Source organism: Kwoniella mangroviensis (genome assembly GCF_000507465.2).
Source record: "Kwoniella mangroviensis CBS 8507 chromosome 1 map unlocalized Ctg01, whole genome shotgun sequence".
Taxonomy (NCBI): Eukaryota; Fungi; Basidiomycota; class Tremellomycetes; order Tremellales; family Cryptococcaceae; genus Kwoniella; species Kwoniella mangrovensis.
Window position 1 is genome coordinate 1987891 of NW_027062533.1, and position 13091 is coordinate 2000981.

At 44.6% G+C, this 13091-nt stretch overlaps 3 protein-coding genes across 3 annotated transcripts; 2 read left to right on the top strand and 1 right to left on the bottom strand.

Annotated features, from left to right (window-relative positions):
• Positions 1–6797: 6797 nt before the first annotated feature.
• I203_100732 (uncharacterized protein) lies at positions 6798–8541 on the top strand (the record flags this gene model as incomplete). Its single annotated transcript, XM_019149994.2, has 2 exons — positions 6798–8128; positions 8256–8541. The coding sequence occupies 2 exons, from the start codon at positions 6798–6800 to the stop codon at positions 8539–8541; spliced, it is 1617 nt and encodes a 538-aa protein (XP_019000690.2).
• A 563-nt stretch (positions 8542–9104) lies between these two features.
• I203_100733 (pre-mRNA-splicing factor SLT11) lies at positions 9105–10799 on the top strand (the record flags this gene model as incomplete). Its single annotated transcript, XM_019149993.2, has 10 exons — positions 9105–9128; positions 9227–9261; positions 9319–9329; positions 9394–9422; positions 9501–9655; positions 9717–9796; positions 9874–10078; positions 10167–10308; positions 10394–10517; positions 10591–10799. The coding sequence occupies 10 exons, from the start codon at positions 9105–9107 to the stop codon at positions 10797–10799; spliced, it is 1014 nt and encodes a 337-aa protein (XP_019000689.2).
• A 297-nt stretch (positions 10800–11096) lies between these two features.
• I203_100734 (uracil-DNA glycosylase) lies at positions 11097–12933 on the bottom strand (the record flags this gene model as incomplete). The annotated part of the gene is made up of 10 exons (XM_019149992.1): positions 11097–11267; positions 11367–11552; positions 11627–11696; positions 11775–11881; positions 11944–11961; positions 12038–12054; positions 12123–12185; positions 12250–12301; positions 12374–12597; positions 12678–12933. The coding sequence occupies 10 exons, from the start codon at positions 12931–12933 to the stop codon at positions 11097–11099; spliced, it is 1164 nt and encodes a 387-aa protein (XP_019000688.1).
• Positions 12934–13091: the final 158 nt, after the last annotated feature.

The window sequence follows — 13091 nt, forward strand, 5'->3', positions numbered from 1 at the left end:
TTCAAACATAATGCCCTAGTCTCTGGGCCTACAAGCATAGCGATGAAGACTGGTAAACCTTAATTCATCAAGCGTAAAAATGGGCAAAATTGTAATGGTTTGTATTGTGATCAAAATGCTGCAACCGCTCACTATGTGCGCTCACTCGTAGCATCACGCAGAGGACAGTCAGTGGGCTCGATTGATTTGTCAGTTGAATTCATGATGAGACAAATGAGGCATTTTGAGTGCGATATTTTGGATGCTTGGAGAAAAGTCGAAGAGCGATCAATACGGTGAAGGGATTGTACTATCTTGGCCACTTCATATTTGAGATCCGACGAAAAAGGGAAGGAAGATATCCCTAACGGGGGTGTAAAGTACTGTACTAGAGGCATCGACTTTCAGTAGACCATTTTCGTCCCTCTCGAGACCTCGGTGTCAACCCTTGTTGACCTGCTCTGTCAATGCTCAAGAAGGAGGTTTGATTGACAACTCACAGCACAATCACTCTGGTCCATTATCGTCCTCCCACGTTCCATCACCTTTCCGCGTTATACAGTAGGATCTTTTATTACCGTTAGACCAGAAAGCGAAGATGGAAGCAATGGGATGTTGTGTCGTATTAGACTGTGAAGGAGATGAGCGTATGAAGTCTCTGAAGCTATGTACAACTATCTCGACACAGATCCGAGCGCTGAGATAGAGATCAGACCCAGTATGAATCGTTTTCTGCTATTGCCTTAGACACAGATGACATTGAGTTTGAGAGGGCAGAACTGAGTTTTGATCGAGATGAGAAGTTGATGGCTGAATCACCCTAAAGCTGAGAATGAGATATTCTATATGTGATAATCGAATTCAGATGCAGGACGTAAATAGTTAAGCAAGATAAACATATCGCATGTCATCTGTTTTTGTCTGCCTTCGCTGCACAATTCACACTCAAACGCACCATTTCAAAATTCCAAATGAACTCAATGAACCTTCCTGATTGCAAAATTACAAATCCTTTCGATCACAGAAGGCAGTGCGTCTGTCACTGTCACCCCGTCTTCGAGTGCTCCTCCCCGTAGAGTATCTCCCAGTGCACTCGGTGAGGTAATCATCCAACTCGGTCATCGTCCCCAATTTCCACTACCATTTATTTGAAGGCGTTTTGGCATTCCATGCCTAATCACAAGATGATGTTGGACACTCAGCCAAGTTATTGATTGCCAGCCTCGAGATCCATTCCTTGCGCTCCATCTATCTGAGGACACCATCTATCTGCTCGGTCTAAGATGAATCCGTCTATTATGTAGTAAGCAGGATCTTTCACCGCCACAAGAGGTCAATGCGCGATGTAATTTCAGCCTCGTCTATCGCTTCTCCTTCTCGGAGTAATTTCCTCCTTTTTTAGACTCCTATTTCCGCCTTTACTGAAACTAGTTCAGGGAAAGTTTTACCGCTGTCCAATTTCAATTTCATCTTCACAAGAGGAAACGTCATCTAACAATCTACCTGTTAAATAGGATAGCCTGGCTGGCAATGGAAAATCATCAAATCATCAGATAGACTCCCGAACCGAATAAGCGTACGTGCTATGTATGTCATCAACCCTTAACGGCAGGCAGATCCTCTAAAAATCAGAACACATGATCACTTCGACTTCCAATCTGTACACGGTGACTTTTCATTACGTGCACGGTGGATCTCAGAGCCCAAGTCGCCCAAGTTTACTTGCATGTAACTCACCTTGCAGACAAGCAATCGACCTGCTTCAAGCTTGAGACTCAAGTAGAGGGTCTGGAGAATACACACATGCCAAAGATGTCTGGATCTTGGCTGTAGTATTCACGTCAAAAGGCAATGAATAGCAGCCATGATCTGATCAATGATTACTTGGACTTAACCATTGAAGCCTCTGAACCCTGAAAACTATAAACACCGAAATCATGCACCAGGACCATGCAATTTACCGTGCACATAGCAAAAGGTCACCGTGTGCAGATTGGAAGTCACACATGATGGAGTTTACGAGGCGTTAAACGGAATTCAATTCCGTAGCGGAGCCAAGCAAATGGGTGACAAACCTATATGTATCAGCAGCAGTCTTTTGCACATGTTTGTGTGACAGCCGCGGTTTGCCGAGAAGCCCTATCATGTACCGAAGCAAGATCTGACTTTGACAACGTACTCCCCTCAATCCGTACAAGTATCCACCTCGAAGAAATCTTACCGACATCCTAGAGAACGCCTTCTGGCCGACGTGTAAGTAGATCACATGTTCAACGGAACTCCATGCCCTAGCGGCTAATATCGTGTCAAGCTGTGGATATGTATTTGCTTTGCGTATTTACGATGAAGGACAATCGGAATGTCTGGTATATCCATCGTTGAAAGGGTTTGTTTCCATTCGTGATCGGTTGTGTCACACTACGGCATTGGCCGATAGACGATGACGAACTGTTTGTCTCAGTCGATCAGGTGTTCGTCTTAGGTTTAATCTAAGCTAGAAAATGGATATCATGTCGTTACATTCGCACTTGTTCTCAAGCCATGTCAACGTGATGATGGATTACGCACTACCAATTCGGTAACCCAAAGATTAACGCTGCGGGAAAATTCCACAAAGCTTCTTTTCGGGATCTCTGCATTTCCGACTGTGCACATCAGCAAATACTCGTAGCTCGGTACAATGATTGATACTTTTGACGATCACATACATACCTGCACCGAAAGCTCGTAACTTCCAAAACAAGCTGATAGAGGAGAGTTGATACACCTTCAGAGATGATACTATCCTATCCGCGTACTGTCGCTGACATCGCTAAGGTGGATGGATACCTCTATCCTTCCGCACTTGGGAAAATTAATGTCAAACCAAGAAGAAAAATGACTTTCGATTGCCCAAAGCCGCCTAACGTAACATTACTCATTTTTTGTAATTTCGTTTCTCCCCATTGTTCTTTGAGCGGCTTTAGAGTGGCTTTTTCGGAATTTAGGCCAGGATAGGCTCATCCGATGTAGATCCCTCCCCTTGCTTTCTTTGTCCGTCTTTCTTTGCCATGGCCCATGCGCTTGGCGGACGCTCCCCGCAGTATCCTCTACGAGCTAGTTGGTGAGGGGGCATACTCCGGCAAGGCTAGGAGTACATAGCAACTTGTAGCATCACCCTGATCGGAGCCAGGTGTAGCCAAGGGGATCCGAGATCACATGTACGTTAACAATCAGATGCGTGATCACTCGCGGACGGGAAAGCAATGCGTTGATCTGGCCACATCTGGCGAAGCTGTGCGGATTTCCTATTCTACTCTTTGTTCGGGTGTCTAGCCAATCAGGAAGGAAAGCGAGGCATGGTTTCTAACAGTCTGGACGGTCAGGGTTGCCCGAGATGTGAGATCGTCTCCGTTCGATACCTATCGACAGACCACTTTTGCGATCATCAGATAAGCGCGGAGCTGTATTTCAGGTCAAAGGCACCACCTGAAAAAGAAAAAGAGGGTAGGAGAAAAATCTTAACGTAAAACACGAACTTGATGATATTACTTTTCCCTTTTCCTTAACTCATCATACCCGTGTGATCGCAATATAAAATACAGTTGAGCTCAGTAATTCCAACGTGAGCCAAGACCGAGGGCAACAGTCTAGTGTACTCTTTATTTCCTGATCGTGTATCGTCTTTCTCTCTTTCAGTGTTAGTGATGTGGCGTGTAAAAATGCAGGATCCAAATCCATTTCGGTGAAAAAGGTTCTGGCGGACAAGAAATGATCAGCTTTTGTGAATAAGCATATGATATGCTGTAATACCCGAACAGATTCCACAGAAGAGAAAACGAGAAAAAGTCAAATTACAGATGCATGTCTTTGATCTTCTTTTTCTCCTTGAATTCTCCTTGAATCGGTAAAACCCAGATCAACGTAACGTCTCAGATCGGAAATCCCAATACCAATCCCAATCCCAATCACGCATGATCGCCGAGGTTATTACCCACCTCATCCCCCAAAGTCGACTTACCGATTTTCGTGTCAAAACACCTGCCTACCTGAACAGCAGGTGCCCAGTTGAGGGATCATCATCACGTCGGGTCTCCCTGAGGCTATTCTCAATAATATGATCAGTTGTTAGATATATTAAACCCATGTCATAATCTCCCCCCGGATTCTTTTCCCTATTTTCATTTCACCTCCTCATAAAGAGATAATCAATTGCCTACCAATATTATTCGTTCTCACCAGGACCACAAGTAATTGATACCTCCCGATATAGTTTGTTTTAGTGTGGTTACGCATACATCATCGAAAAGGTTATTCCGGATTTAAATATCATCCCTGTCATCATCATATACCGATCCTGCATATCTCACTCAAATACCATATTGCAACATCTTTGACGCCGACTATTCGTCCTGCATCTTCAACCTCACCACTGTATAGCTCGCCAGAACGTAAGTTGACAGGCATATGTCTCACATCATACACAGACCTCTCTTCCAAGCCAGCGAGTCACACGCTGATCTATCGTGCCGTAGTCAGCAATCGACACAGCTTCGCCTGTTTTCCGTATAGACGAAGAGGAATAGGCATCGCCATAGTCACGATTGATTGACTCCAGTTGCTTTGAGCAAACAGGTTCAGTGTCTCAGGCGCATCCTTCCTCTAGAAGCTGAAGCGGAAAGCAACGCCCTTTGGTCAGTCAGCAAATTGCGCCTTCGGTCGCTCGTCCAACCTTGACCGATCTTAATAGCATTCGATTGTCAGTCTCCAAAGGTCCAAGCGACAGTCAGATCTCCGAATTTGCTGTGTCAGATTAGTCCGTCTCAACGTGTTGTCTACATCCACCAAAGTGGCACCTCGGTCATCGTCTTGACCATTTACAAAGCCAAACGACGGAAAGGACAGGAAAGGTGGCTCCCCTGACAACACTCATTCCCGCACTAGCAACGGTCCTCGGAAAACATCATACAAGCGTCAATGATCAAGGGATAAGTTAGAGATACAGAAAGTACGGATAACCTGCTACCTCGTGATCAAATAACCGCTGTTGCCGGATCAGATAAATCACTCTAGCACACAAGAGTACACACAGACGTACCTCTAAATTGCCGTAGGTCTAAGGAAATCGACCGTTCGTCCAAGCACAAGGTATCAAGGGTTCAAGGGATCAATCACCTTGCAATCATCTAGAACAAGTAAACAGAGCCCAACACGTAGGTTTCATTCCGCTTGGTTTGGTGGGATCACGAGGACACATCGAGGACACTTGCACATCCCGGACCGGCGGCACTCAAAGGAATCCTCATACTCATCGTGATCAGAGAGTTGATCGTAACATTCTTCACGATAGACTTTCGCCTAAAAATCAATTATTTTCCCTTCTACACCATTACCATTCGTAAAAAACAAATAAACGAGCGAGTAAAAACAACAAGTCAAAAGGAATCCAGATCCAAAACCGACCACACACCCTTGTCTACGTTTATGGTTTCTTTCTTTTCCCAGTATTGCCTGCTAGCCATATTCATCCAATTTACTCTTTCTTCACTTTCCTATTGTTCTTCCTTTCTTTATTGGAATTGGAAGATCGGAACCGCCGAGAGAAGCATCGACTATCCACCACCCTCCCTTTGCTCGGCCCGTAATAGACTTTGAGGGGTCAAGTGTGGTGTGACAAACACGATTGAAAGGACTCTTTTTTCTCTTCGTCACATTTCTTTTGTCTTCCTTTCCCATCATTTCGATCCTCTTGGACATTTGGACAAGACGTAGCTTTGGATTTCGGAATCCCTAAGCACAGGACCAAGATCAGGATCAACGATCATCGGAATCTTCAAGGGGTCACAAGGAAGATCGCACAAGAAAGGGAAAGATCAACACCTGGCTCGCCAACACGTCATAGTCAGACAGAAGAAGAACCTTTGTTTCCAATCTTTGACAAAACGGTGTGATCGACAAACTGTCTTAAGCGATCCTTCACATTCACTGTTCAGCCAAATCGCCTTCACCGCGTCGTTCTTTTCCTTAATCCTGTTTTCCTCTCCCAACACACCATAACCTCCTGCGTTTGCCGGCGGTATCTTCTTTGGCTTGCTTCGAGTGTTTAGATGAGCAAAGGACACACACAAGAACACGACTTTTGGTAACTACCGATTATCTCCGTGCACCTTTCCCCATCTACGTCTATCCACACACCTCAAACCACAAGGCAACGCATCTCAAAGGACCAGCACTCGAATCACAGACACCCCTCGAACGCCCACTTCTCCGTTAGCCATACGTTTTAGCGTTGTTCTTGAGAAAGATCAATTTCCTTATCCGCCGTCAAATCGCTCGAATCTTGTAGAACTTCCTCAAGTCTGAAGATCGGATATTGCATACTCAGTGAGTTATGAGTCATGAGAAGCACGATTATGCGTGTCCAAACTTGCTGACGAGATCTTGCTTTCTTTTTGGTTCATCAGCAGTACAATCAGTCGCCTGGACCTCACGCTTACCTGTCTTTCAAATCCAGTCAAACCAGAAAGTACAGGCATATCCTCTAACCTGTCAAGGTAATCCTCTGAATCCTCTTCGAATCGCGAGGAATTGAGAACACCCCCTTGGAGTACAGCACGATCTGACACCTCAAAGGCACCTTGAGGGCGTTGTTCTCGGTTGTATACCTGTATACCTCTCATACACAATCAATGCCAAAACGTCTCATTGATCAACAGTGAAACGCTATTATCATCTCTTCTTTCGAAAATTTTCGAAAGGTCATCTCACATCAGCCAGAAGGAGATCTTGAAGAAATATATATTTGGACGAAAGAGATCATCTGCGAAAGTTTTTCACTTATGACATCTCCTGTGAAAATCTTAAGATCTACCGATTCCTCTCCGCCTAAAAAGTCGAATCTTTCTTCCTCGACTTCGACTTCGACTGATCTGGGGAATCATCGGTCTCATCATTGTAAATCGACCGAAGAGAAGAACATGACTGCGTCTGTTCCCATCAATATACCTAGAATGCCACCTTCACATCCTTCCTCGTCTCACCACTCTCAGCAGCAGCAGCTTCGAGACTCATACGAAAGATCTTCATACCCTCAATCTTCGAGATTGACAGAACCTCGTCATGGATCACCTTCATCAGGTCGATCACCTCCAATCTCTCATTCGTATACTCGTTCACACCCTTATCCCCGCAGGACATCTTCGACATCTCAACCTGAAAGAGAAAGAGAAAGAGATCGAGAACGGGATAGGGAACAATTACCTAGAATACATCTGCCCCCGCCGAATTCGATCGCTTCATTGAAGTTCTCAGAGAGGAATAATCAGCTTTCACCTATCGAGAGGGAGTTCCCATCTCTGTCGACGAGCAACCAGCATGAATCCTCTTGGAGAAGTGGTTCATCCGATAGACCTCAGTTGCATCGAATCCCATCTGGCGGATCAGTAGGTAAATCGGCTGGAATATCTTTACCGCCCTTACATTCCATATCTGGATCACCAACTTTACCACCCCCACTTTCGATGCCTCCCCCTCCTTCTTCTTTGGATGCTTCTTCCTCTGCTGGCTCCACAGCTCGAGGTAGTCCAAGGATGTATCCACCAAATATCCGGGCCAGCTATAACCCTTATGAGACTGCTCATCAGCAAAGGAGATCTCCTAGTGCCGGTGCTGGGCCCCCACCCAAGCTTCGGGAAAGAGAGTACGAACATCAAGCAGTAGCTACAGCCGGGCAGAGTCGACGTTCTTCAAGAGAAGATATATACGAACAACATCGTCGTCCTTCTATTGCACATATTCAAACAACAGTTCCTTTACCAAATCACCAATCAAACCACCACCACCACCATCACAACCAACATCACCCTTCTTCCCTCCCTATTCACGGATACGACATCCCTTCTCCCCCGTTGAGAGCTCTACCACCATCATCTATGCCTGCTTTAGCTTACCCGCCACCCTACGGCCACAGAGGCGGCGGGGGCGGCGATGGCGGTGCCAACTTGGCCAGATCGAGGAGTCATTCTTCCACTTCTGGATTCTCGAGAGGCGGACCGGTAGGGATGGAAGCTGATGATAGTTTGAGTATGGGCATGGGTGTGGGCGGAGTGGCTCATACGGCTGGTCAGACGAGGAGATTGGCTCATCTGATGTCTGAACAAAAAAGAAGAGAGTGAGTTGCCACATCCATAGAAAAAGAGTCGTACTCCTTGATTTATCAAGGTATCATTCAATCGCTCATATTGCTAATGATTTAATTTTTTTGATTTTTTTTTTTCGTTTGTGAAAAAATCGATTAGGTCAATAAATTCAGGGTTTCAAGCACTTCGTCAAGCTATTCCATCATCCCTTCCAACCGATTCGAAAGCCATTATTCTACGTAAAGCCGTATCTCACATTACCCATCTAGAGAGTATCATTAGGAGATCAGGTTTGACATATAGTGGTTCCCCGCCACCCGGTGGCGGAGGACCACGTGAAGGTTGGTCAATTGATGAAAATGGTAATGGTAGAGATAGAAATATGTTGGTGGATGATGATGAGTTGAGCAGTGGACCGAGGATCAAATGGGAGGATGAGAGATAGAAATAAGTCAAAGACAAACGTCTAAATTGAACTTGTTGCATCACGTCAGACTGTTCTACAGTATAACCCACCCATCGACAACTTGATCACCTACATGCAAAATCATATAGCCTTCGATATAGCATACCATCTCAGCATCCACTTTAGATCCATTTGTACGTACACGATGATTCGTTGGATGTACATTACAACACAGTATTGTATGATATGTAACACAAGCATCATAGCATGTATACGTATGAACTAGTACCTCTGCATTTCTCCCTCCATCTCTTATATACATACACTCGGGTGTCCTTCAAGTTTGCTATACACACTCCATATCTCCATGGTTGTATGTGACTAACTGTATCCGGGTTCAGCTGATCGTTCAACATGACGCGGGATCAAATGTATCATTTCCATTTTTGAGTGTCGTTAATGACGTGGGATCATACCTCGTTGCCACCAACCCTTGTTGACTTCCAAGTCAAAGATTGAGGTCGATCATGAGCAAGATAAATATCTAGCTTGGCAATCTTTCACCATCTGGACCATAGACATCTGACAGAAGACCACCCAAGATGCCAGCCAAACATGATATAAATGTAGGTCATCTCCTGTGCCCAGTTCAAACCCTCGGTATCACGTTGAAAGAAGACGAGTGGACTAATTGCTTTTGTGCCTTTTGCTGTTTGTCAAATAGAAAGTAGGAGTGGAAAGTTCTGATTTCCCTATATTGTAAGTCAAACTCTTGTGTCACCCATTAGACAATGAGCTGACATGGTGAATGTATAGGTGCGAAACATGTACGTCGGCTTAGCTATGCTAGTTAGAGAGGTTCACAGTAGCTGACAAGAAGTATGATGATAGGCTTGGGACCTAATCCATATGTACGAATGGTGAGTCATCTTACTTCTTCCCTTCTTTCTGTACTCTACCCCATTCAGCCTTTTCTGATACTTGTGTATGGGACGTAGTCAAAGCAAGAATTCGGCAACGAATGTAAGATCTGTAATCGACCATTCACCGTGTTCAGGTGGAATCCCGGAGCCGGAGCTAGATTTAAGAAAACTGAGATTTGTAATACCTGCGCTAAGATCAAGGGGGTCTGTCAAACCTGTTTGTTGGATCTGTGAGTATCTAAAATCAGATCAAAGTCTACCGGACGGTGCTGATCGAATCTCATACTACAGTGAATACGGTTTACCAGTCCAGGTTCGAGATGCAGCTTTGGGACGTAAGAGTCAAGCTCCATCCTCAGACATCAATAAGCGTGAGTTGCCTCTCCACTTCACTTCACTTGGGGGATTATCATATTGACTTGATTTGGTATGCTTTGGTCGGTTATAGAATATTATATACAGAATTTAGAAGCTCAGATGGCAGATTCACCTGACGGATCATCATCATTCGATTCGGAAGTTGCGAATAGAGCTGGTAGAGAGATGTTAAAAGGGATAGCTAGATCTGATCCATACTACAAGAGGAATAGACCACATATATGTAGTTTCTTCGTTAAAGGAGAATGTAAGAGAGGTGGAGAATGTCCTTTCAGGTGAGTACGATTTAAATCATGTTATTTCAACATTCAGCGATGTTACATCAGCGGCGGAGATGCTCATTGTCTGATGTTTACGATGTAGACATGAAATACCGAAAGAAGGGGCATTGGCCAAACAAAATATAGTCGATCGATATTACGGTAAAAATGATCCTGTAGCAAAGAAGATATTGAGAGAACAAGCTGAGAGTAAAGGTATGAAAGCTCCAGAGGATAAATCAATTGTGAGTTTTCTGTCTTCATTTATCCGTCCATTTAAACTTGAACCGGCGTGAAAAGCCTAACTCCGATCTTGTTTCATTCCAATAGACAACCCTCTTATTCCTTGGTTTACCTACCACGACCGAATCGGAAGTTCGAGCATCCTTGGTCGGAGCATGTCCGTTTGTTAAACCCATAGAGATAAAAGGAATAACCATCGTAGAGACATCTCGTGAGTCAAATTATGAATCCAATCCCGTCTGTATAATATTGTGAAATGCTAATGAGTTTGATCGGTATGGTAGATTGTGCATTCATAAACTTTAAACAGCGTCAATTGGCTGAAAGAGTGGCTGAAGCACTATCGGCTCAAGGTGGTATAGAAGTGGGTGGGAAGAAGGCCAAGGTCGTATGGGGAAGAGCGAGACCTCAGAAAGGTAAAGTCCCTGCTACCAGTACACCTTCAGGCGAGGCTAGTGCGTCTGGGCCAGCTGTTACGACGGAAAGCAGTTGAGTGCTAAGAATGGTAATTTGAGGAATCGGACGAGTTATATTATACACATATCTTCTATATGTGTTGGAAAGCTCATGTATGACACACTGTACATTATATAGTCGCATCTAACTGGGATTGATCATTGAAATGGGTATTGAGTATGTCCAGAGACTTCGATGCATGTGCAAGTAAAGCAAGCAAGCAATAGCGCATCATGTCAGATCATATATGTACAATATTCTATTTTTACAAGATATGAATTGATTCTTCTTCTTGGTCTTTGAAATCATGTCCTTTGAGATGTCTCAAGTGAGATTATGCAGATCCGCCTTCACCTGCACCAAGAGCTTTCCAATCGATACCGCCCTCTGGACCATATTTAAGTTGTAACCATTCGTTTGCCTTTTTGAAATGGTTGTTGCCGAAGAACCCTCGACTCGCTGAGAGAGGTGATGGATGAGCTGATTTCAGGATGAGATGTTTGGTCTAATACGATAAGAGATAAGGTACATCAATAAATATGAACATATCCAAACACAGCTCGGAATTGGGGGAAAAAAGTTAATTGATTGGAGGTGGACTCACTTTATCTACTCCCGCACACATCTTGGCTGCATGCGCACCCCAAGCCATAAATACCACTCCCTTCGCTCCTGGGACTTTATCGTCTGATGCAGCCGAGAGTGAGGGGCCAGGTGCGAGTCGGGATGTGACTACTTTCAGTACGGCCGCCGTAAATGTATCCCATCCTTTGTTGGCGTGTGATCCGGCCTATAGTAGAACATTGACATCATCAAGACCATGAGTATATCGATGAAGGTATTGAGATCAAAGACGAAACGTACCTCGTGCGCTCTGACGGTCAGAGAAGTATTCAGAAGTAATACACCATGTTTAGCCCATTCAGTGAGATCACTGGAAAAAGTCGCCAGTCTTGTCAGCACATAATCGATTGTGATGCTCAGCTGATTGGATTAATCAGAGACCACTCACCCATGTTTCGGTATGACGAATTCAGGTATTTCGTCATGCATCTCTTTATACATATTTCGAAGGGAAGGTGGGATCCTTACTCCTTTTCGGACTGAGAATGCTAGGCCCTAGAGAAAAAGACGTACATTGAGCGAGTGTATCCCTATATTTATGAAGATAGAATACTCACGTGTGCTTGTCCATCATCCTGCTCAATTGTAGTTGATCATGCAAGTCGTGAAGTCAGCAGGGTCTTAACATATTGTCTGCTCGGTATGGCTCACATGATAAGGATCTTGACCTACAACATGATCATAGATCAGCGAGCTGGTTTACCTGTGGGAAAAGATTTTTTGAGAGGTTGCTTACCTATTATGACCACTCTTATGTCCTTCAAAGGGCAGAACCGGGACCAAGAGTAGATATCTTCGGCTATTGCACCAGTAAACATATATAAGCTTGAAAGAAACGATCAGAGTGACTAGACTGTACATACCTGGAGGAAACACTTTCTTCGTCTTCTGTTCATTCGTAACAAACTCTTTCAACTATAAACCATGATACACACCATCAGATGACAACTTGAGTGACTGGATCAGTAAATGCTAGATTCTACGTACATTGAGGAAATAGGATTTTGTCAATTCATCCTGTAAAGCCAACAACCAATCTTCACCCATAGTATCAATTTCTAAACTCAATTTGGCCAACCATTGAGGGTTGGCTGCTATCTTTTCTCTCAGCTCTTCCCGTGTCTTCGATCTTGCTACTGAACCTATCCTCGAAGTCGATGGAGAAACAGTGGATTTGGATGGTGAGGATTTTAGGAAGATATCTGCTACTTCTATTCATACGATGAAGCCAAATCGATGATCAGTCCAGTCAATCAGATGATGTAGAAATGTGATTTCCCCGTCCACTTACTAGGTCCTGAGGGACTACTATCCACCTTTTGCCTCTTAGCCGATGGTTCACCCAGATTGTTCTCTTTCGAACTTCCATCGCCGTCGGTAGTCGCGGCTAGAGCGCCTTCCTGGATGGCCCGCTTGGCAGCTTCGCTCAAAGTGCTTTTCTTTTTGTCTGGAGTGGCTGCAGTCGCTGTCGATGCTGATGCTGATGCAGCAGCTACGACGGTGGTGGGCTTGAAATAGGACGAGATTGATCTTGCTTGGGGTGGCATGTTGGGTCTGGTGGCATGTCAAACGCTGTGAGGGATGTGAGGTGAGCATATGAGTCTAAGAGCTCCGATCGTGATGCTCATGTGTCTCAACTTTACGCGACTGACATTACGGATAGCTGAGTTGATCGTCCGTGGGAAAGTACAACCAGGGTGCGTCA